General features: G+C 38.0%; 1 protein-coding gene across 4 annotated transcripts in view; it reads left to right on the top strand.

Annotated features, from left to right (window-relative positions):
* Window positions 1–24,581, top strand: part of ZNF385D (zinc finger protein 385D) — a 718,409-nt gene extending 693,828 nt beyond the window's left edge. For 3 of the 4 annotated variants that reach the window (XM_059664069.1, XM_059664072.1, XM_059664071.1), the window contains 4 exons: window positions 7,883–8,116; window positions 18,045–18,223; window positions 19,517–19,618; window positions 21,599–24,581. In XM_059664069.1, the coding sequence (XP_059520052.1) occupies window positions 7,883–8,116; window positions 18,045–18,223; window positions 19,517–19,618; window positions 21,599–21,832 (749 nt within the window). In that variant the 3' untranslated portion in view covers window positions 21,833–24,581. The remainder of the gene's footprint in view (window positions 1–7,882; window positions 8,117–18,044; window positions 18,224–19,516; window positions 19,619–21,598) is intronic. The other variant, XM_059664070.1, reaches the window with a different exon arrangement.
* Window positions 24,582–26,127: the final 1,546 nt, after the last annotated feature.

Genomic DNA, 26,127 nt, shown 5'->3' with positions numbered 1-26,127 from the left:
GAGAGTTGTTTTCTCATTTATTCCAAACTCCCACCTCCAGTAAGCAACTTGACCTGCCTTGCCGGGCACTTTTTCTGTTTCAGTACTGAAAGTTCCATGTTTCAGGAAGTCGCTCAGTCACAGGAAAAACAAGAGCCCCTCATTTCCCATTTTGACTTTCCTGACTTGCTCTCTGAGTGACATTATAGCTGTAAAGCTGAGAGCCGTTAAGCTAAACCAGAAATTAATAGGCAGACCTGTCAATGGTGGTTTTCAGCACAGCAGCAGAAGCAGCAACTGGGCGCTTGTTGGAAATGCATATATTCAGGTCCCAACCCAGACCTAGGAATCACAAACTCTACAGGCAGGAATCAACAGTCTGTGTTTAGTAAACCCCAAGGTTTAGATTGTGAAGTGTGCAGTAATAGCAGTGTTTCTGATTCCCCAAATTTTCCAACATCTTAGCCCCACATCAGTGTTGGGTGCTGTGAGAGCCAAAAGAGCACAGTGAGAATAGAGGGAGAGAAGCAGAGTTTTAAAAAATATTATAAGCCCTGGCTGGTTTGGCTCAGTGGATAGAGCATCAGCCTGCGGACTCGGGGGTCCCAGGTTCGATTCCGGTCGGGGGCACGTGCCTTGGTTGTGGGCACGTCCCCGATGGGGTGTGTGCAGGAGGCAGCTGATCGATTTTTCTCTCTCATCGATGTTTCTAGCTCTCTGTCCCTCTCCCTTCCTCTCTGTGGGAGAATCAATAAAATATATTTAAATATATATATATATATATATATATATATATATATATATATATATATTATGAGACAAAAATGAGTAAGGTTGAAAACTTAGGGTAGCAGGTCAGAGATTTGCTATTTCTATAGCCATGCCAATTTTCAGCTAAGTGTCTTTATGGGGATATGATCTCAACTTTTCAAAGGAAGGCAAATGCCTAACAGAACATATTTGTTGACAGAAGCCTCAGTATTTACCAGTTAGCAAATAACTCGCAAGGTCTGTTCTAGTTATGTTATGGAGGATATGTATACTTTAGGAGTAGGGAGTGTAATCCCTATTGACTTTCAGGAACTCAAGCTCCAACGAGGTAAGATATTAGAGATTGCTGAGGTGACTGTTACCAACCAAGAACAGCACTGGGGTATTAAGTATGAACCCTTACACATAGCTGTCAAGACTTCTGTCCTAGACTGAGGCCCTTCTTGTAGACTTTAAAGAAAGGAGCAAGGGCAAGTTATCTGGTAAAGGAAAAAATAAGACTAGCTGGGATCATCATATTTCTCCTTAAAATAGAAACCTGGCCTTCTGAGGGAGAAGCTCAGTCAAGTCATGTGACCAGAGTCCCTGAACCATGGTGGAAACGAGCAGTGTTTGGGAGCACAGGCACTGTGTCCCTAGGGAACCTTTCAAAACTGGCCGCCCACAGCCCATGTAGAACACAGGGATTGTGCCACACACAGGATTTCATACACACACATATACGCAGATGCTAAAACTTAACATTTGGAAAGTTTCTATAAAACTTTGTGGCTTTTCTCAAAATGATAATCCAAACATATGGCAAAGCCAGACCTGCATGTCTACAAGGACAGGTGCTGTCTTGACTTGTCAAATCACATGATCCTCCTAAAAATGGCCAGTCCCAATGAAACTAATTGGTCCTGGCTTCAAGAGGGAAATCCAAAAGTTGAATCTCCCTTTTTTAAAAAAAAAAAATTAGGCTCTGTCTCAAATATTTTTCATTAGAATAATTTGTTTTTTAATCTGTGTGTGGTGTACCTGGCAAAAGTGAATGCAAGAGATAACTGTTATCACTGTGTATGAATCTATACCTGACGTAATTGCCTCAAACAAACCATGGGTTGGGCAGCTTTAGGAAGCATCTCAAAAGTTGCAGTTCGATATCTTTGTTTTCTAAGTTTTTTGCAATCTCTTGCCTTTCTGTAATTTCTAATATATGTGAGATATGAGAAATCTAGTTCAAATGATGTAAAAGAAGAAAGAATTACTCACCTGATCCCTTAGGACATTAACAGTTTTATTCAGGTCACTGTAGTACAGAATATGCCACTTGATTTAAAAAGTACAGTGATTCACTTTTTGCGTGGCTCAGAGATGTGATAAATCAATTCGAAGTACAATTATTTTTCTAATATTTTCTAGTGCCACCTCCTCATGCTCATCCTCCACAAAGAGAGGAAATCCATATCCCCTCCATTCCTATTATGTGAGCGAGCCTTTTCACTCTTCAGTATACAAATTATAGCATGTTTATTTCTTCACCGCCTGTGATTAGCACAGGGTCTGACACATGAGGATTCAATAAGGACCACCCCAAAACTTTCAGGACCAAGACAAGAGTACAAATGGTTACCATATGCCATATTGCATATGCCATATAGCTAAGTATTTACAAGTGATACCTCAGACTTCACCTAGCAGCCTCACAGCCTGGAGATTGCCTTTGTGACCTGGATGATAAGGAATCTACCCTGCTGAGCCAGTCCTGAGTCCTACAAAGTGGTAACACAGATCAATAGAGACTTGGCAGAAGGTATTTGAAAAGCAAGGGCATTTGGGTGGTAACTAGACCCATCGAAATTGGGTAGCCTGCTGGGGGAGGTATTCATTCTCCCCAACCTCATTTTGTGGGTTCAAGATTACCAGGCAGCGTGAAGTACGCCCCATACCATTGCAGTAGATGGAGGGAATGAATACGTGGGGGAACTTTGTTCCTTAGAGAGGATGCAGCCAAGTTTGAACAAACCAACCTCCTTCTCTGGTGTCCATATAGAAGCTGTGACTCCTCCCACTTCTCAATACACAAAGCCAGACAGGCACACGCACCATGAAAAACATATGCATACAAACACCCTCAAGTATGTGAACTCTGGCCTTTGGGGCACCCAGTTCAGCCCTCACTTTCCTTTCCTATAATTCCTATTCCCTCAAATAGTTATTGAACTTTCAAAAAACCTTTTACAAGATAAAAAAAAAAAAACCACAATAGATTTTTGTTTCACTGACTTGTGATTGATATGTGGAGCCCTCATAAGTACAGAGCCCAATGCAGGGGTCATTTCAGCCTGAGCCTACGAGTGTGTTACTGAGCTGAATAAATGTTGGTTAAATTAAATGAAGTCCATAGGAAAGAAACCACCAGTAACAATTTCTAAAAGTTTGTGATTTTTTTTGTGTGTATGTGTGGTCAAAAAGCACCTTTTTATTTTTCAAAATGTCAACATATTCAAGAGGAATCAGCTGTTTTGCTTACTTTCTAAAAAACATGGGTGAGACTTCAGTTCACACATGGAAGAAGGACATAAATCGTATTATAATTCTGAATCTTCAATCTATAGGAAAACATGACGGACATCTCGGGGCTATAATATAAATTCTTATGAAATAGGAGAAAACCTAACTCATCTCTGGTTCTCCCAGTTAGGTTATGAGGCCCGTAACTAGGAGAATAAATTTCTTATCCAGACCATGTCACTTGGCTGATCTATTTTATTATCTGGAATTCAAGTTGTTGGTATTTTCTGGAATCCTTTCCTATACTTTGTGTATTTTTTTTGAAGGTCTTTACAGTGTTTTCTTATAAAGATGAGAACTACAACTGGCCACTCTGCATGCAGTCAAGTTCCCTTTCATTCTCAACTAAGGCCCCGTTCCAGGAAGTATTAGCTGTCTGTTTTCATGCCAAAGCCAAATTGCGACAGTTGCAATAATGAGTATTTGCTCCTGGGCACTGGCAGAAACATAACCCAGAAATGCAAACCCAAATCATCTTAAACCTTTCTCTTCCCACTGAACTGCACGCATTATTTCCAACTCCCTGTCACATAGATTGTTCCTAGAGCCTCGCTGGTGCAAAGAAATCTGAATCAGCCTTTGGGAAACATTAAGAAAAGTGAATTGTTTTTCTGCTTTCTGATCTTAAAAAGAACAGCAAAGAAAAGCAAAAGGTGCGGTAAGGAAGGCCTGTGGTTCACACTGTATCATTTCTCACAAGAGGTTTTTTGAGGACTGTAGGTTTTCTCTTTCCTCCTCCTAAATGGATTCCAGCAACTTAAATACTTTAACATAATTGGATGTTTAGACATATGTGATCGACTTTAGCTCGGACCATGTTTAGTTTCTTTTAAAGTCAAATTTTGTCTTCAAACATGCATAGTAAGTCATAATCAATGTGAATTAACTGAAGAGAAGGTAGTTTATACTTTTTATGATAAAAATAAAAAATTTAGCAATAAAAATAAATGAAGACCATGTGCTTCTGAGCCAGACTGTCTGAGTTGGTATCATTGTGCTAGAGACTGAAGCTCTGGCATTGGGAGGTTCCCAGTTCTCTCTGTACCTCAGTTTCTTCTCTCAGATCAGGATACAAATGGCATGCCCCTTAGGTATCTGTGAGGATCGAATGAGTTAGTAACTGTAAATGCTTTAAAATTTCTTCCACAATTATTCTCTATAAGCCATTTACTGTTTTCACTCAATACATATGTATTGAGTTCCTTTTCATGCTGATTAAGTTTATTATTATTATTTAAATTCATAATGAGATGTCTCATAAACCCCTTTAATGTGGGATGGGCATTTATTGGCCTTCTCATTCTTAGTGACTTAATATAGAACCTAGCACAAAATAGAAGCTTAATAAATGTTTATGGAGTGAAGTTTGAATACATAAGTCATTGCAGTGTAGGGTAACGGGCACGAGGAACTGAAAGATGCAGTGTTAAATCCCATTTTCTCCCCCAGAGCACTATGTGACCTTGGGAAATTTATTAATACAAAACCCAAGAAACCTATACGACAGCTTCTGACTCTGATCTAAGATCCCCTCTGACTGTGATTCTACAAAATAACAATGATACATTATTGATTGGCTATAATTCCATTTTCTTAAATTTAATAAACTTTTTAATAGTTTTAGTTTTATCTAAAATATGCAAGAATATTACAGAGGTTCCAGTATTCCCTGCACCCAGTTTCCCTCCTGTTAATATGTTACATTACTATGGTGAATTTGTCAATGAGTGGAATAGGATCATTAATAATTGTTAATTTAACATACCATATTAAAATCTCATTGCTATGTGTAATTTTTCTATTCAATTTATAAAATAATTGGTTCTCTTTGAATTCAGCATAATCTTAAAATATATTTACCTCAAATTTTTTTGGTTATTAAAAAAGTCCCCCTCACCACTTATAAATGAAACGAGAAAAATCTGTCTTGTTATAACTGTTCGTAGTTTTTTCCAATTGACTGCAAACTGATAGTAACAGATCTGGGCTCAGCTATGTGGTCTAGAGGATGCAACAAAGTAAAAATGCCAGAAGTTAAGCATTTTGATACTGATTCCCCTAAGCCCGTCTCAAGCAAGGGACTTGCCTTAGGAAATGTTAATGCTTCACTAAGCCCTAGGCATGGAGAATCTGGTGTCTCTATCTTATGGGGTCTTTGATATAAATGTACATTATCCTCTGGGGTTAGGAAAGACAATAGTATAGCTGTCACAAGGGTTGGAAGATCCATGGTTTTGTTTATTCTATACTTCTGTTAGGAATTTCACTCTAAATAGGGAAGTCGGCTTAGGATTGCTATGACCCATGCAATGTACAATTTTCAGGTCAAGAGTAAAATAAACTTGGTCACTTCAAAGGAAAATTCATTAGAAGTAGGAAATTAATAGGGATATCTTTACTTAGATTTAAATGAAATAAATAACCATAGTATCGTATTCTGGCTCCAATATGGGGCCGCACCAAGTTTAAATATCTCTGTATTTACAGTTATCACTCCCTATAGAGCTCAACATAAGAAAAATGTGGTGTCTGTGACCTTACTATGGAAAATCACTATCATGGCCAAGGTCATCTATCACTTACATTTTCTTTTTTTCAAAACCCCTGATTTCTTTGTTTCTTGAAACACTTTTCCCTGGTTTCACCATATAGTACTGTGTGACCCAGAGACATTTCCTTAACTTTCAGATTTCCTTGCTTGCACAGGTTTGTTTGAAGATTAAATGAAATTATGTATAGTAAACACTTAGCAAATTAACGGGCCATTTGTTACTTATTTACAGACATATGCCTATGCTGTCAAACAATCATTTCTGGTTTAGTGGAAGCAATGAACAGCTACTCGACCGTCTTAAAGTAGTCATTGTATTTTATGCCATATCTAGGTTCTCAGAATGATTTTCTGGCTGTTACCTGATATTGTAATTTTAATCAGGAACCTTTTTAGGCAAGTGAAAACTAATCAGGAAATTGACCTCTTCATGTTCAAAGGAATAAATGAATTCTGGTGGCAAAATTTGGTGTCACAGTAATTTTATTTCTTTTTCTCTAGCCATGGGAGACTGATTTTTTTTTTTACATGGTTGGTGGATAATCTCCATGACACTGAAGGAGGCTTACTTGATGATCTTAGCAGCTAAAATAAGCGATTAAAAGTATGCGAAGCGTCAGGCAAAGGAAATAAGATCCAGATGAATTGTTTTATAAAACAGCCCTCAACAAGACCTCATTTATCTTCCTATTGACTACTGTTTCTGATGCCAAGAAGCCATAATTAATCTCACCTATGTCCCCACCTCTGTATCTGGATCAAAGAGGTATCCAAGTTAAAATGCATCCTGTAACTAATCAACTCTTGATGGTGTGAGCTAACAAGAAGTAAACATTTCTGAGGACATTTCATTGCAGGCAGATCACTGTCCTTTATAGCCACCACCCAACCCATTTATCGTGGACTCCGCAGCTTGGCATTAGGTAGTGACCACCGCAGCATATGGAATGAGAAACAGTTGCAAGAGCAGCTGTAACTGGAGAGACAGCCTGGGAATATTTTAAATAGGAGGATAAGAACCAGCCAGCAGGGAAGCAGAGTAAGTAGGATAAGCATAGAAAGGATATGAGCATAGAGCTCATTTGCGGTGTGTTGTTGGCTATGCAAATGTTGCTAACACCATGGTCGTTGGCATGTTTGGGATGAGAGCGGTGTGTACCCAATTGAAGTTAAGACAAGGTAGTTTCACTTTAGAGCTTGACGTCTCAGGATTAAGAATCAACCTTTTGAAGCCACAGGGTTGTAAGGTTACAGTCGTCATCAAACTCTGGAAACTATTTGACATTCACATGGTGTGACCAGTCTGTGAATGCCTTGTAAAGAGTGGCCATAATGTTTGAATGCTATGCCACAATCTTCCCAAGCAAAGCCCGGGACAGGGTATGAGTGTAATAAATAGGCCAAACTAGAATCCCTCTTACTTGTATATTGATGATTTTTGTACTTGGTGTTAACTCTTTGTAAATAGGGCGATTGATTTTTCTAAACTGTTGTTCCTGACAAAAAATATATCATCAAGGTTCCATTTATTTTTATTTTTCTTTTGCACAAGCATGTACAAAAGGAGCAGTGCTTATTTTTTTTTAACTAAAGAAAGAAATGTGAAAGGAAAATAGAAAGACAAGTAGTAAATCAAAATACAATCTCTTTTAAGTATTTATCCCCTTTTAAAAAAAGCCATCTGTGTAGAAATATATGTATACAAAGTATAATACATTGTAAAGATTATTTTGCTAAGGCCAAATGTTAACCACAGAAAGTTGTGGGTATATTTATTTACACCCTAAAGAAAATGTAAAGTGTATTTGTATATATTGAAGAATCATTAGAATGTTGTATAGTAATATACAAAATGACATGTGGTCATCTCTGTAAATTTCCCAGTGAGATGACTGACTCACAGCTAGCTTGCTAGCTGCTCTTATCAGTATTAGCAGAATGTAATATTAGCAATACATTTCCAAATAGGGAAAGATAATACCACTGTTTTTCCCTCTTTTTTTCTCTGTGCTATTTTGAATGCAGACAGTACCACAGGGACACCAGCAATATCAACGACGACAACTGTGGAAATTCCCAAAAACAGTGTTATGACAACTGAGATAACCTCTAAAGTGGAAAAAGGCCCCACAACCGCCAGTGGCAATAGCTCATGTCCTTCTACGGAGACCGAGGAAGAAAAGGCAAAACGGCTCCTTTACTGTTCGCTATGCAAGGTTGCTGTCAACTCTGCCTCACAGCTGGAGGCGCACAACAGTGGTGAGATGCAGCTATTCTTTTTCTGTCTCCACAGCTTGGCAATTATCTTCCTCCGAATAGATGAAATCTTTTGCAGCAGGGGTTGGAGAGGTGGCAGAAAACTGACAATTACTACATGCAATTCAATAACCATTAAAAAATAAAAATGACACGCAGCGTGTCACGTACATGGGGTCAAGGGAAGGTTTCCAAGGCTCCTGTGCTGTGTTGCACATGTGTGTATGTGTGTGTCAGGAAACATAAGGGGATAAAGTGAAATATAATTCTAAAGCATAAGTTTTGCATTTATTTGATTTCTAGATGGCTAAGTACTTCCATGCATTTGCTTCTAAATTAAGTTTTCTAAGGTTAACATAGTTGCAAATTTGGGTTGGATAACTTCATGTCTGTATTTTTGGTTATGACAGTTTTAATCTATATGACCTGGGAAATTAAACTTAAAAAAGTGTCTATTAGGGCAACCATTGAGGCATGATCTTTACATGTAATATTTTATTTACTCATTCTGACAACATGAAGATACTAATCATCTCATTTGAGGCTCAGAAAAGGTACATGATGACGTAAGGAACCATGATTTAAACCCAGGTCTTGCTAACATAAACTCTAACTCCCATATGTCATAATAGAAAATATTGATAAATCAGGATGAAATGCTTTCTTAATATACTTTTATCTCATCCATCTGTAATATATCCATATCAAGATGTTATATATCTACAGCTGTACTTATCTATCTAGATATATATTTATGTAGGATCTATCTATCTAGATATAGATAATAGCGTGTTTATTTATTTAGTTACTTAGTTATGTCCTGCCTGAGATTTTAGCCAGCCCTTTGGCCCAAGATCAACTTTTCTCTAAAAGACTGGGTTCATTGCCAGGACTCTGTCAGCAATTACAGTAGAAAAAGAATCACTTGTGAATTATACCCTGAGTTAATATTGCAGCTGTATTTGACTGAGTCATTGACCAGTCATTGTGCTGCACTGGTAATAGTCAAGTATTGACTTCAAGACTCTAAGGGAGTAATTGCAGATGGAGAACAATTCCTTCAGCACTTCCCTTCCTCCTGCATACCACCTCAGCTGTAGTCAAGGAGAGTTCATGAGTTCAAGGGCTGAGAAACACAGTAAAGCATCTGTCCCCTGCCAAGCCGGAATCTATACCATTAGATTTATCACCTGTTTACTCATACAAATACATTCTTCCTGGAAGCAAGGTAATTGGGAGAGCATAAACATCAGTGGAAGACCATGTATTTCTCAATTGCTTTTGATCATTTTGCACAGTAACAGAGGAACATTCATTTTGAGGAGGGGCACAAACCATAGTCTTTGAATCTGGAGTTAATTCATCAGGAATTTGGATACCCTTTCTGAATTCTTCTCAGAAACACCTGATTAAGTAAACGGGAATTATTTATTTGATTATATCACATCAGGTCGACATTTTTCATATTGCAATTCTGTAGCCCTCAGCTCTGCTTTGTGTGTCAGAATTACCTATGGAGCTTTTAAAACACATTCACTTGTGGCGCTGTAAATATATGTAGATATATATATACACTCATAGATTCTATATGAATATTAAATATGTTCATATAACATAAATGTATTTACATTTGTTTTAAATATATTTAAAGTATAAATATATTTATATATAAAAATATATATTTCTATATGCAGGAGTTCTGATCTATTATATATCCAGGGCCTGTAAGGTATAGTGTTTTGGAAAAGAAAAAAAACAATGTTGTGTAATCAGAGCTGAGAAGCACTAAAACGATCTCATCTGAAAATTTCAGGTGGTGAATGTGGTTGTTGCCCCTACCTGACTCCCTTTACTAGGGTGTCTCCTCCAAACCTTCAGCCTAGTCAGGGGACTCCAGCTACGCCCCTTCCCTCCAGGCTCAGCATGAGCTTTTGTACCCCAGAATTTCCTTTACTAGATCAGGGAGCTTCTTCCAGGGCTCAGGCCTAAAGTTCACTCTAGTCTTGGATGAGTCAGCTGTGACAGACTGGACGTGGCAAAGAAGAAAGGACAGATGTTAGATGCTCTTCGACCCTGTTTTGGGTACCATTTTTGAGCTCCAGATTCAGCTCTGTTATTTGTACCTGCAACAGTGTGGGGAGGCTCTGGGACTTCCTTTAAATGAAGACAAAGGTGAATGCGGTCTTTCTTGTGTTCAGACACGTGCTACTACCATCCTGGTGTCCTGCGTCTTTCCCATGGGGTCTGATATGGGGAACCCATTGAGTGAATGGGAAGGAGAGAGGTTCTATGCATGGCACTCTCCTGTTAGGAATGGGAGTAGTCATTGCAGGACTTAGTTTAGGATTATTGTGATGTATGTCAATTTGGGTTCCATCAGACTCTGAGACAGGGACTTGAAGGCAGATAGTTTTTAGGGGAGGTGAAGGAAGCAGGTTAGGGGAGTGGGAAAAGGAACCAGGGAAGGGAAGGTGGCCAGTGCAGGGGGCATCACATAGGCAGCTATCAACATGGGCAACTGGAGCTGGGCAACCAAAATCCATACACTGCACAGCTGTTTTAAATATAACAACTTCAAGTAGTCACATAGAATGACATAACTGAAGTAATTCAAATATTGTTTCTTCATCTTCACAATCATGGTACTATCATTGTTTATTCATAATCTATTGTTTTCATAAAAAAATATACAGGCCTGGCCCGCATGGCTCCATGGTTGAGTGTCGACCCATGAACCAGAAGGTCAGGGTTCTAATTTACTGAGCATACAGTAGTGCCAAAAATAGTCTTTAAAACAACAAATGTACTTAAGACACTTCAGTAGAGCATATAATGTCTTTTTTTTTTAGAGCTGAGTACACTGAGGCACAAAGAAATTTAACCACGCAGCTAATGATTTACACCATTCCAGAGCCTGAGCTCACAACACTCTTTTAAAATATTTGTTCCTTGAACTTTATTAATATCTAATATTTCAGCTCACTTTCACTGATCATCTACTATGTGCCAGGCACTGAGAATAAGAAAATGGGCAAATCCAGGCTTTCAAGAAGCTAATGTCTAGTTTATGCCTCTGTATTCAGAATAAAATATGGAAAGACTCGTTTCATCAGGAGATCTGTCATTTCATGTTTCAAGTAAAAAACTCATTTAAGCCAGTCACCTGAGGCCAATGTTCACATCATTATTATTAAGGCCCAAAGAGTATCTTCCAATCCTATTCAGCATCTTCTACGATACTGGTCATACTTCTGTTTGATTGAAAATAAAGATAGAAATTCTCCTATCGCAATTCTGCCTTCTTTTACCTTTATACAAATGATAAAAAGGAAACAACAACAATTCAGACTCATACCTCCTACATGTTCCACATCCATGTAAGGGATATTTTGAGTACTAACGCTGTACTAATATGGTAACCACCAGCCTCGGATGGCTATTTAAATTAAAATTAATTGCAAATTCACTTTCACAGTGCCTCATTTCAAGTGTTCAAGAGCCACAGATGACTAATGGCCACCATATTGGACTGTACAGATACAGAACATTTCCATTACCACTGAATTTCAATCAGACAGTGCACTAGCTATAAGTCACAAATAGTATGTTTGGGGGATTGTGATATGCAGTCTCTTGCCTAATAAAAATATTGTTTTGTATACCTGTGAGTATTCAGGGTTTAATTATTTCAACCTGGTGACATCTCACTGATTAAGAACCAGAAGGGGTGACTTCAGAGTTGTGTCAAGATGAACTGTCTTGCTGTGTACTTTTCTATGCCTGTTCTTGCGAAAACCAAGTGGAATGTTCGACCCATATTCTTTTTGCTACTCATGCCTGACATAAAGTCATTGACGTTTAGAACATTTCAGGAAGTTTACACCTGAAAATGTGTCACAACCGAGGACATGCAGCTTGCAGATGAGAGGTGGGCAGGCTTTTGCTTTTCACTTTAAATGCTCTTTGAATTTCCTACTAAGCTTTACTTCCATAGAAAATAATTTTAAAAATTGAAAACAAAACTAGTCTACTCAGCCAGTGTGGGTCAGTGGTTGAGCATTGACCGATGCACCAGGAGGTCACCAGTTGGATTCCTGGTCAAGGCACATGCCCAGGTTGTGGGCATGGTCCCCAGTGGGAAGTGTGCAGGAAGCAGCCAATTGATGATTCTCTCTCATCATTCATGTTTCTATCTCTCCGTCTCCCTTTTTCTCTGAAATCAATACAAATATATTTTGAAAAATAAAAATAAGAATATTTTACACACAAAAATAAATAAAACATTGCTTTTATAAATATCTAATACAAGCTCATATCTGTTTTACTAAGTAAGTGTATCTAATTTGTCCACTTAGTGATTCAGTGTTTATTGTGTGAAGACTTTTTTTCTAGCTCTCTTGGGTAATGGATATAAAAGCAATGTGGCATTTTCCCATGCTCTTAAGGGCATTGTTTTAAGGAGATGAGACCGATGCACATAAAGTGTGTTAAATGCAGGTCTAAGGAAGCAGGGGGGATCCTCAGCTGTAGTCAGTGATTATGGACAAAAGAGGGTTTCTGGTGCCTAACATTTCTCCTCCCATGCTGTGACCTCAAGGGGTATTGCTATATCGATTCTGCACATTTATCTTCCCCACAGATCCAGCCAGTGCTCAGCCCACTGGGTCCCTGGCCTAGAGCTCTCCTCTGGGGTGTAGTTGGTTACCAAGTCTCTCCCTCTGGTAGTATGTGTGTGGCTTGTCTCTCATCTCATCTCACCTTTTTGGCTCTTCATCTCATGCTAAAAGCAAAGTTCTCCTTCCCCCTGTTTTAGACTTCTTGTTTCCCCTGTCCCTTCTTTCACCTCTGCAAATCAGACTTCAGATAAATTACTGGTGAATAAGCACATTACTTTCAACCAGGAAGCTAAGAAAACTAATACAATTTTGTACTCATCGGGGGCAATACTTGGTTACTTGATATCCTGGATGTCATTCTGGGTGCTTAATTTTTGTTGATATGCTGATAAAGTAAACCACAGTTTTTATCTCTAAGACAGTGCAAATATGAAAAGTACATGTAATATAGGAGGTCAGGGTGAGAAAAGGCTAATTTTACATTTACAGCATAAAAAGAAACAGAACATGGAGGCTTTTGATACTGATTAAACAGTTCAGGTGTATAGATTCAAGAGAATTTTTCTTTATTGGGACACACAAGAGTTGGACTATAATGCCATTACACCTAATGTCATAAATAAGCACACCAGAAAAACACCTTTGCACTCACTGTTCATATGGAGACAGATCACTTTCCCGCCCATTTACCTATAAGCTGAATCATCTGAATTTGTCAATGAGAAGGTAACTAAATTACCACTGGCAGTAGCATGGGTTTGTTAAGGATCTAGTCCAACGATTTTCAACTGTGGTGGCACAAAAATTTTTATTTATTTTTATCATGTTAGAGAGAGATGACGGGAGAGAGAGGAAAAGACAAAAACATGGATGTGAGAGAGAAACATCAATCTGCTACCTCCTTGCACACCCCTTACTGGGGATCAAGCCTGCAACTCAGGCATGTGCCCTGACCTGGAGTCTACCAGCAACCTTTTGGCCCAACCAACTGAGCCACACCAGCCAGGGTGCAAGAATTTTTAAAACATGCAATATCTTACTATTTAGTCAGGGGCACTGAGCTCTTTTAATAAAATAAATAAAATAAATAAAATAAAATAAAACAGCCAACACAACAGTAGCTGTATGCTGTGAATAAATAAAAATAATACCTATTGTTTTCTGTCAGATTGGCAAAAAATATATATATATTTTGGTGTGCCACAGAATTTAAGTAATTAGTTTATGTGTACCATAAGATGAAAAAGGTTGAAAATCGCTACTCTAGCCTAACACTACTAAATATCCTTTCATGTGCATGCTGGAACATTGAATTGTAAAGTATTGAAATTTATTTTTTACAGGGGCAAATTTTGTAAACTATACCAAGATACATTTTTCTATAAAACGAATCCCTCTGAAACATCTTTTGTAATGTTTAGAAAGTTGTTTGGTAGCTTGAGTCAAGACTTGAAGTCATATTCTTTGTCCCTATAATATTCCTTATGAGAATCTGTTCTAAGGAAAACAACCAAATATGGGATAAAAGATTTAGCGAGTAGGATGTTCATTACAACCTAATTATATAGGGGAAAATAGAAGCAATGCAAATGTCTAAGATTGGTGAGCAAATACCTCACAGCCACATAATGTAAGCCTACATTGTCATTAAAAACCATGTGCATTTCTAAAAGTATATATAATTCCATGGAAAATTCTATACAAAGTCACATTAACTAAGTTATCCAAACTTTTTTAAAATACACATATGCAAATAGAAAATAAGACTGGAACATGATAACCACTGTTAATATTGTTTATATACCTATCCTTGGTGGAATCGTGTATCTTATTCATTTAAAATGTTTTTCCTCAAATGTTCTATGACCCAATGAATTATTTAATTTTAAAAGTTATTCGCCAGTTTTCTTGCTCAACTGCCTTTCCTTTGTACCGAACTTGAGAGCCATCCAAAAAAGGGAAAGTTTGAAGATGATAGGGAATCAAGGGAAAATGTAGGCCTTTTTCACCTCCCTCCATATATGACTTTTATTTTTGCAGATATAAGATAAGTAAATATCTTGACCCCATGTCATCAAAAACAAACAATAAAAATAGTATTAATTGGAGCCTTACGGCTTGCTGAATTTAAATGGTGGCTGGAATATGGTTTCCCATTTCAAGCATCATGAAGTTTCCAGTGAAGGTCAGAGCCAGTATCAGCCTTTTAAAAGTGATAGGGAGAAAATAGTCCACTTAGCTTCTTGCAGATTCTGTCCTCCGAGGAAGAAATAAACTACAGGAGCAGATTGGGGGCTGACCTGCTGTGCAATCACAGAGTAAGGCACAAGCCTTGCAAGATGTTTACACAATGTTGAACCAAAGTGATCAAAGAGGTGATCAAACTGGCCCTCACAGAGCCACAGCCTTTTGAAGCATCATGTTTCATGGTGCTGTGCTGAGCAGAAAGGAACCTTGCAAGAAGAAAAAAAGAAAAAAGCTGAGGGATTAGGATTCGAAAGATTCAAATCCAAGTTTAGAGAAGACTGCATGAACAAAGGAGAAAATTAAAGGAGTTGTGACATTCGGGTGTAACTGGCTCAGAAATTCTTAGTGGATTCCTAGCTAAGTGCCTGCAACTGTAGGGACATAGAAATCCACTTTGTATTGGTCACAAGTCAAGTACTGCTTGCTTTGTGAGCCAGGCAAACAGCCTTTCTGAGTCACAGATTGTTATCTCTAAAATGGATGGAGTAATAGCACCTAACTCACAGGGCAGCTGTGAGCAGGTGAATAATTTAGCACAAGACATGCAATGTTTTAGAAATAAAATGAGTATGAAGTCTCCTAAGAACAACTATTTTTATATTAATATACATTCAAACTCTCAAAAATGTAAGTGCTTTAAAATTAAGAGGACACCTTTCCTAAATTTCAGCTCTACTGAGAGGAAATACAGCAACCCTCACAGCTTATTCAAGCTTTAAAGTCTTATAGAACTATCTAATAGCTATTTAATTATGATTGACAGTCTGCTACTAAATGCAGGAGGTTATATGTCACAAAAGTTTCACTCTACTAACAGTGAATAGAAAGCCCAGAGTCAAAGCTATTAGTTGAATTTTCTTACCCCATCTTGCCACATATTTAACCGTGTGTGTGCATATGCATGCACACACGCACATGCAAGCACATATGTGCTAGTGCATGCATGGGTAGATATGTTTAACTTCTTATCTTTGCTAGCTTCTGTGGATTAACTAATGCTGGAATAATGCTAATAATCCAGTGATTTTCTGAGCGAATGGGTATTTCTCAAATGTTCACATATATCCCATTTCTTCTCTTTCTCTAGAGGCATGACATAGGTGGGGCTTAACTTGCTAAAGATATTATGGGGAGAATTTTATTTTTTGGATCTTAACCTACGTTTCTGATCCCCTATTATTGTAGCCAACTCCTTTAGATATCTTCTTGTCTCCCTAACTCACCTGACACTCAATCCTGAGGCAATATTATTGAATAGGTTAAAACACTTTTCTGAAACATTCAGGTTCTACCCTCCAAACACCAACCCCTATCACAAGTGAATCAAGAGTACCCCAATAAAGTCAGGATAAGAGTGACTCCTACTGACTCCTTTTAAGCATGCATAAACCAAACCAGCCTCAGGAATACTTCTCAGTTTGACTGTAAAAGCCGCATGGAAAAGAAATATTTTGATAAAATCACCTGTCTAAAGAAAGAAGTTTAAACAACCAACAACTTTCTACACATAAACAAATACATACACACACACACACACACACTATCCTATATAACAAAAGGCTAATATGCAAATTGTCCCCTTAACTGGGAGTTCGACCGGGGGCAGGGCTGGCCCGACAACCTCCTGCATCCCCTCCTCCTGGCTGGCCTGGCCCGATCAGCCCAGATCAGGGTGGGCTGGCCAGATCCCATCCATGCATGTATTCGTGCACCAGGCCTCTAGTCTATAATAATAAAAGCGTAATATGTAATTAGAATGAACAGCCGAAGAACCTTCCAGACAACCTTCTGGACGAAGTCAGTGCTGCGAGGGCCAACCCCCTTTCACAAATTTCATGCATTGAGCCTCTAGTGCAGGGGTCCTCAAACTACGGCCCGTGGGCTACATGCAAATACAAATATTGTATTTGTTCCCGTTTTGTTTTTTTACTTCAAAATAAGATATGTGCCATGTGCATAGGAATTTGTTCATAGTTTTTTTTTTAAACTATAGTCCGGCCCTCCAACGGTCTGACGGACAGTGAACTGGCCCGCTGTTTAAAAAGTTTGAGGACCCCTGCTCTAGTGTATATACATGTATATACATGTTTCTTGCTCCCTAGAAGAACACTACTCTCACTTATGCTCTCTTCATACAAAGGAAAAAGTGTTTGTGTCCGTGCATCACAATGGATATGTGTGAAAGCCAGCCTCAGTGGGGCCCCGCAGCCACACCATGGCACAGTTCTGTGGTCCATGTTCCCATTCCTCTGGGTTTCTCACTAGATGTTGACATTTGTCTCTTTTCTTACAGGTTGAGATAAGAACATTTTCATAGCTATGCATAGCAATATGACATTCAAAGTGGGGGATCTAAGTTGTAAAAAATACACATTTTTATATTAAACTTGGTAAAGTTTTAATCATTTTGAAAAAGAGAAGCATGTGACTCTAAACTTGTTCCATGTATTCCTTGCCTCTTATTTAAGACAATGGTGATCAGCCAATCAGGGTGGGCTTTACTCTCCTAATAAGGTTGTGTGTGTTTTTCATAGTCATTAAGATCAGAGTAATATTACTTTTACTCTTTGAACCTAAAACACATAGCCAGGATACCTATTTGTATTGTGTTTAGAAAGTGAGTATTTAATTAGTGCCATTTCTGTAAATACGCCTTGTTTAAAGCTATAACATTTGTTACATATCACCTTCAACTATACTTTTAGCAAATAAATCACTCTTCCTCATCAGCTATCATTTATGTCTTATTAACATCAAAAAGAAATGAAATGAAGTCACACCCCTTTTATTTCATCTCAGGACTCTGGAGTTAACTACATTGATGGTGCTTATTGGTAATGTGGAGCATTATTTAAAAAGCACACAACCACCACCAAGAAGTAATTAAATAATGTTGTATACGGTGGTACGAACATATCCTTATAGTCTTCTGCGTCATACTCATAATTCAACCTCACTAGAGAACTGCACTAAAACTAGGTAATTGTATTATTGTATTTGTTTCTTGAAGGAATATACCAGTGAGATGTTTCTCCTTTTCTCTCTTTTTTCCCAAATGTTCTTGGCAGGTACAAAGCACAAAACCATGCTAGAAGCCCGGAATGGAAGCGGGACTATCAAAGCCTTTCCCAGGGCAGGTGTGAAAGGCAAAGGACCAGTTAATAAGGGAAACACAGGCCTGCAAAACAAAACGTTTCACTGTGAAATCTGTGATGTGCACGTCAACTCGGAAACACAACTTAAACAGGTAGGTTGCACGAAAGCTAGAAATGAAAACATGTAGGGGACATGTTCATGCAGGATATCTGTGCTTGCTTTACTCCCTTTTTAAAATATATATATAGTTTTATTGATTTCAGAGAGGAAGGGAGAGAGAGATAGAAACATCAAAGTTAAGAGAGAATCATTGATCGGCTGCCTCCTGCACGCCCCCCACTGCAGATTGAGCCCACAACCCAGGCATGTGCCCTTGACCAGAATCGAACCTGAGACCCTTCAGTCCACAGGACAACACTCTATCCACTGAGCCAAACCGGCTAGGGTGCTCCCTTTCTTTCTATTTTTTTCTCCCATCCATCCCTTTATCTGTCCATCCATCCATCCATCCATCTGTCCATCCATCCATCCACTTATCTTCTATTCACTGTTCTTATTTATGTATGCTTATTTTATTTAGTTGCTGAGGAAATACTAAAATGTAGTGGCTTCTTGGACCTTTTAGAAATTTTCTGAAGTAAGTTTGCACTATTTTTATATAAGAAGAGTGGCAGGAAAGGTATATTAGATCTTTTTTTCTACCAGTTTTCCCACTAAAAAGTGTTGATTTTATTTAAAGTTCACATTACAATGTTCTCTTTTTACTTGCTTTGATATTTACAGGATAACTTTATCCTGTGCTATTCTTTGACTTTATATGATTTACTACATGGTGGTGTACTGTATTTCTAAATCCTGCAGCCACCTACTAAAGAGATGACTGATCCTGTTGTATTACTTTCACTCTGAGTAGCCTTAGAAAGAGATCAGTTATGTTTCCAATTGAAGGGCCAGCCCTTATATTGTGCTATGTTGTACATGCATATGTACAATATTCTGCTGATTTATGCACCATAGTTTATTTATCTTTAGAATTTAAGGGGATGACACTTGGCTGTACAAATATGAGGATAAATATTAGCATGGAGATAAATCCATGCCTGCCTGGGCATCTTTGTTTATCTGCACATAAAATTTTTTCAGACATTCCTTTTCTTTGTAAACTTCTTTTAAAAAAAGGAGATCTATGCAATGATAAGGGAAAAGGCAGGGATAAAGGAGATCTTTCTATGTGTTAAACTATATAGTAGAATGGATAGCATAAAAATATATATCCTCCGGGCTTCAGAATCCAAAGACAACAGTGCATGCTTTTTTTTGGTAGTTGTCTTTTGGAAACTTGCATGAAATAATTAACATTCTTACCCACGTTAAACAATATTTGTAAAGTGTTTTTTTTTCCTCTATGAATTTTTAAGCTGTCATTTTTAATTGCTTTTAATAGCACATTAGCAGTAGAAGGCACAAAGACAGAGCTGCTGGGAAGCCCCCGAAACCCAAATACAGTCCTTACAACAAACTACAGAAGGCGGCACATCCACTGGGGGTGAGTGTCATCTCTGCTTCCCACAGTTTCCCGAACTGGGATTTTTTTTTGTCACTTACTAAAGGAAATAAATAGGAGGTACTTCAGTAATGACAAAAGTTGATTTGAGAGTCAACCCTACATCACCAACAGAATTATTGGTTTCATGTGTTGTTGGGGTGTTTTGCCCCCTTTAGCCACAGGATCTTATCTTCTTAAGTTGGGCTCAGGTTGATGACAGAGCATGGGGAAGGGAGAAAACTCTTTGAGTCAGATAAGTAATCACCAAAAATCGGCTCTTGATGTTAGTGGATACTTTTAGGAAAAAGCGTCAGTGAAAATCAAACTTTTGTGTAGCATCTTCAAAAGCCAAAGCACCGGTATTATTGATACCCTCAAAATAGTTTGGATTTTGATGATATAGTCTCAAAGGCATGGCTCATTATTATATGTTATTATTCACCCAAGGTCACCATATGATGCCTGGGAAATACTACTGGGAAATGCTCACTTCCCATTACTCTAAAAGTGCCTTTTAGATAAGTAAACATACTAATATGGCTGTCCTGACCTGGAATTTTGGTAAGATTTTAGGGGAAATCTGTGAACCTCCTGACATCTTAGGCTAATATTTATGAGCATGTACCCTTTTTTCTGGTTAATTGGCCATAGTTTTCATCAGAGAGACCCAGGGCACAATGAAAAGTGAAGAACAATTGATACATAATATGTACTGAATTGTGCATTTATTACAGTTAGTCCTTGAACAATAGGGGTTTGAACTGTGCAGGTCCACTTATATGCAAATTTCAATCAATACAGTTGGCTCTCCATATCCAAGGGTTTTGCATTTATGGATTCAACCAAACTCAGTTCAAAAATAGTAATTTTGAATCACAGTTGGGAATCCTTCAGATGTAAAGGGCAGGGCCCACTGTGGGTAACTTTTGGGTGAGTCAGAGGTTCCACAGAGATTTTCAACAGTGCTGTGGGAGGTTGGCAACCCTAACCCACGCACCCTCTTTGTTCAAGGGTCAACTATAATTGGTGCTATTGTGTGCTGCTGACACATCAAAATATAGTTAAAAGAAAATTTCATCTATTATGAGACCTAAGCATGAGTTGACCCAATTAATTTGGTAGCATCGCCCATTTTTATGCAAATGAAGTCACTTTACTCTTTTGTACAAAAGCAATTTAATCTGCCTTTCAATATAAAATTCTGCTCAGAGCTGATGTTTCAGCGTCACTAGTCATAACCTTGGGAGCTCTCTCTGACCAGCATAGATGCAGCCTTCAACAACGAAGTGAATAGTTCTTAAATAGCCAAGTGAAATTGTGATCATGTTAGCATCCAAAGCATACTTAGCTATCATTATGTTACTCTTCCCATAAATGGGAACATTTTCTTCATGAGAACAGCCGTCTTACTGGTGCCACTAGCTAGAAAATGAACTAGATTGAGAGATGTTACTATTGCACAAAGACAAAAAAAAATCATGTCAAACTTTTGAGGAGATAAGTTTTTCTTAACTTCTTTATGGATGGTGGAATTTTGTAATTAGTACCTCACACCTCTGTGCTGCTCAGTTACACACTTGAATAACTGACAGCATTAATGAATGTCTCTAAAAATGTTTGTTCCATGATACTAAGTGTGTGCATAAAGGGTAGAATGGAAATTCCGTATTTTTCCTCAAGATGAATATTTTCCTCAGGAGGTCTATGTATTAAAAAAATAAAATAAAATATGGTTGCTGAGTACTTTTCTAAAGGACTTTTCAAAACCCTGGATGGGCCATTTTCAGGGATCTCCCAGCTCTTCTAAAGGAAAGACTTTCTACACTTTCCATTACCTTTATTGTCAGTTCACAATTGGGAATTTGTCTGTGTCATCGTTTATTGCTATACTTGAATAGCTGCCCACCATTTTGGATTCTAAGTGTAGCCTGCAAAAAGTCTGTTCTTGTACTCTTCTTTTTTTCTCTCTCTCCCTTGCAGGTAAAATTAGTATTTTCAAAAGAACCGTCAAAGCCATTGGCTCCACGAATTCTACCCAACCCGCTGGCAGCTGCTGCAGCCGCTGCTGCTGTGGCGGTGAATTCCCCCTTCAGTCTCCGAACTGCCCCAGCAGCAACACTGTTCCAGACTTCTGCACTCCCACCTGCGCTCCTGCGGCCCGCCCCAGGGCCCATTCGGACCGCCCACACTCCTGTACTGTTTGCTCCTTACTGAATTCCACAAGGGAGTCATTGTACTGCAATAATTTTTCAAAAAACAGAACACAAAACAAACAAAAGAGAACTATGCAGTGTTTATTTATCGTTTAAAGTCTATCTGAAGAGCCAGGACTTTTGATAGTGAATTGAAAAGATTATTAACAAAAAAATGAGGGAGGTTTTGGGGGTGGGAAGGGAGGGGTGGTATTTTCTCCAAATTCAAGCATTCCTCTTGAACACCGGTTATTTTAGAACTGATCTCCAGCATTGACTTGTGGTGGTATCTAGAACTTATGAAGCCCATGTGACTGTGCTTTTGGGCACCTGTTTCCCTCTGCATTGTCTTTCCTGCTTTATGAAACAACTATATATTGTTTAAGGGCATTAACTGGTTCCAATGTATATATAACAATTTACTCTATAGATTAAAATAATACAAAAAAGAAAACAAAAGAAAAAAACAAAAGCAACACTGTGAATAGTAGTACCCGTGCTGGTTCTCTTGCTATGACAGCAATTAGTGGGCATTTATCCCAACAAACTAGATACAGTAGATGTCTTGTAAAACAATAGTGCTGTGTCTCAATCTATGCCACTAGGTTTTAAAGAATTGCAAACGATAGAACGAATAACTATTTCATGCCAGTAAGCAGTCAAAAAATAAACAAACACCCGATGGTGTTTGTGGAGGTCTCCCTAGTCCGCATTCTTCCCCTTCTGTCCAGCGCAGATATGACTTTAAGTTCAGAACAATAGAACAGAGCCAAGCAGAGAGGTGGGAAGAGATATCAGTAAAGATTATTTCTTACAAAGTACCATTTTCCCACCCTGAAGCAGTATCGCTGGAAATAGAGAAGTGTTTATAATGAAGCTATATCTGAAAACAGGTAAAACCATGCATCATGGGAGTTTAAAAAGAAATCAGTACAACTCTTCTGCTTCATGGATAAGGGACAATCATAACGTAGGATGATAATGCAAAGTAACAATTTTCCAATGAAAAACAAACAAACAGAATATTGTACCTCTGCAATATCTCTTTATATCATACCAGTAGGGTTGTCTCTTAGGCAAAGATTTCTGCTTCGAATGTGATGGTAGACATTAGCTATTGTTGTGGGGTTTATGTTTTTGTTTCCTAGCTTTCCTACTGACATGATATAAACAATTAATATATATTTAAATGTTAGTAAAACAAGAAAAGTGAATTGGAGTTTATTGCAGATCAAGGATATAATGTTAAACAAAATACTGGTAAGATGCACTTGGCCATCATTTCTCTAGTGGAGTTGTAAAATGCCGACAGCCTTTGAGATTCACCGTAAGGCTGAAAGGAGTTGATGTTTTACCTTTAAAACAAGATTTATCAGGGGTATATATAAATATATGTATATTGTATATATGTTAGAAAGATTAAGAGAATAACTTATAAAAAGAAAATCTATATAAAGTAAATATATAACCATCCCATGTTACATGTTATCATTAAGTTGGTAACAAATGGCTGTGCCTTTAATTTGTGATAAAGGCTATTTGCTTTTTCCCATAGAAAGCTAACATATACCTATCACTCTGATGGGGTTTGATGCAGCCAGTCTGTTGCATTAATAAGAACAATGGCAGTCAATCTTAGATCAATGATTTAAAAAAATGTACAAATCAACCCTACATGATTTAAGTTTAAAGAAAAAAATATTTTTGAAAAGGTTTTGTAAAGACTATTTAAAAACATAGGGAAGGGCTAGGTATGGCCTTCCTGAAACTGCTCTTATCTAAACTGTAGTAGCCTTTTGAGAGGTATAAAGATTCAAGATGAAACCATTTGAGAGAGAGGTATTTAGCATTCGTCATTTTATATTTAAGAAACACCCATAGCGTGCTTGGTGCTCAACATTAAACATGGTCTTTGGAGTTCCTGTCTACCATCTAGCTATAGACATTTGTCATATAAACATATCATTAAAGCAGTTGGCTTTTTATATCTTTTGTTAAACAAACCAAAAAGGAAAGGAAAAAGTAAAGAAGGTAGAAGGGCAGGCAGGAAGGAAACTATTTCATCAGTCTTTGCTAAAAAATAAAAAATTTAAACTTTATACATTCTGGTTAAACATGGTGGTTAGCACTTAAATTAGTATTTGAGAATATCTGGTGATTTTTTTTTTTTTTTGCATTTACCAATATCTCTCCTCTTCAGTCTTAGCAGGTGTGTGTTTGTTTCACCCACAAACTCTGACGTACATCAGGTGGAGAGCTCCTCGTGGTTTTGTTGTTTGGGATTCTGTCTGTATCTCGTGCGACCATCTTCTCACCATTTGAACTTTAGTTTCCTTTTTCTGCTTTGTCAAGTATTTTGGTTTTTCACTATAAGTCAGCTTGAATTCTTACCCAACCACCTACACCTGAGAAAGCCTCTCTTTCTGTTGGAGGACTTGGTGTGCATCGATGCAATCTGGCTACAACGTGCTTTAGCTGTTCCTCCCCGTTTCATCATAGCGAAGGAGCCAGTCCACGAGAAGTCAGGGCCTGTTGCAAGAGTCCTGGATCACAAGGTGTTACTAAGTGTAATGATTTGCTGGGAACGAACAAATCAGCCATATTTTCTCCATCAGCCATATGAGAAAACTCAGAAATACGTAAATCCCTTCTGCCTCACTTCGCTATGGAACCATTTTTTGTTTAAATGGTCTCTTACATTGGCGTTGTAATCATCAGTTGTCTTTTACTCACTACCTAATAAAGGATGAAGCCTAACCTTAGAGCTCAAAGTGGATTCTCTGTGAATTGTTTCCCCCCCACTCCACGTATTTATCAACATCTATTGCAGTTCAGTCTGCTATAAAGCTATCCCCTTCCCCTGAGGGAACTTTCTCCATGAATAAAGATCAATAATCCAGATTGATCAGCAGCGGTGCTCGGAAAAATCCCCACGGGTGGTCAACTTTATGGTTATATATATGTATCCCTTCCCATGCATCACACCCGTGACAAGGAAGGGAGAGAGAAAGCATCTCTGATTCCATTTGAAACAAATATAAATGCATTGCAAGAGTCAAACTGCCTCTGGAAGAAGCGTGGTTGCACCTTATCCAGATCATCCAGACAAATGGGAAACAGTTGTTGGGGAGGTTCGTGCTTGCTCTTTTAGGAAAACAGGTGATTACAAATGACAAATTGCTCCTCTCACTTGTTCTAAATTTTGAAGAGTGGTTGTTCTATTCACATAAGCAAACACAGTTGGCTTTTGGCAATTTATATCATCACTGCCTCCTCTGAAAGGATTGCGATCTTCAGGCACTCTTGGGCTCTCCCTCTGTTGTAATAACTCACTGCTATTATCATCAGATATATGTGTGTGTGTGTATATATATATATATATATATATATATATATATATATATATATATATATATATATATATATATATATTGGTTTTTGAAGGGGGCTACATGTTTGCTGCTGCAAGGGACTATTTAGCCAAGAGAGTGTTTATACTCAAAAATTAAAAGAGCAGTAAATCACAAAATAAAGGATTAAATATTAAAAGACAATACAGTTTTAAAAATGGGATTATTCAGTTTTTTTTGTAGACATTCCCATATAAGCTTTTAAGGAACAGAACCAATACATAGCAGAGATGGGCATTAAATTTCACTTACAATTACATTTTAAACTCAGATCTTCGTTTACATACCCATGTAGTGTTTCAACCTTCCTGAAGAAATCAGATCACAAAACTAAAAGATGACTCTGGTAGTTTCCTTCAAATCTGAATTGGTGCATAGAACTACGTTTCTGTTCATAAGCGTGGGCAGCATTGTATTAATAACTGCTTTTATACAGTAAAGCATTATAAAGTGGTGGGGAGAACAGTGAGCCTGAAAGAAGTCAACTTCGTCTCTGACCTACAGGGGAACAAGTAGTCAACTAATGCTTTGTCCTTAATTTCTTCATCAGCAATATGGGCGAGGTGAATAAAGGCTGAGCTGGCTTACTGTTTCTGCATTTAAAGGACCACGTCCCTCGTCCTCTCAGGAATAAGACTGCTTTCTTGTAGCGAACCATACAGCTCTTCACATACTTGCATGTTTCCAGAAAAGTTTTCTGTATTTCTTTCCATCCTGAGTGTAAACCACACCATAGGCCATTGATCTGATCCATCAGAATGTAGACTTCATCAACAATTATCAGAGGAGGGGCTAACTCACATTGGACTTACTACAAAGCCATGAAGGCTGCGCTGCATCTCTTTTCTCCATCTAGAGCAGAATGAATTCTGAACAAAACAAACCCCAATGAAGGCAATAGAAAGTT

This window comes from Myotis daubentonii, chromosome 14 (genome assembly GCF_963259705.1).
Source record: "Myotis daubentonii chromosome 14, mMyoDau2.1, whole genome shotgun sequence".
NCBI classification, from domain to species: domain Eukaryota; kingdom Metazoa; phylum Chordata; class Mammalia; order Chiroptera; family Vespertilionidae; genus Myotis; species Myotis daubentonii.
Note: the sequence above shows the minus strand (reverse complement) of the source record. Positions and strands in the feature narration are given on the sequence as shown.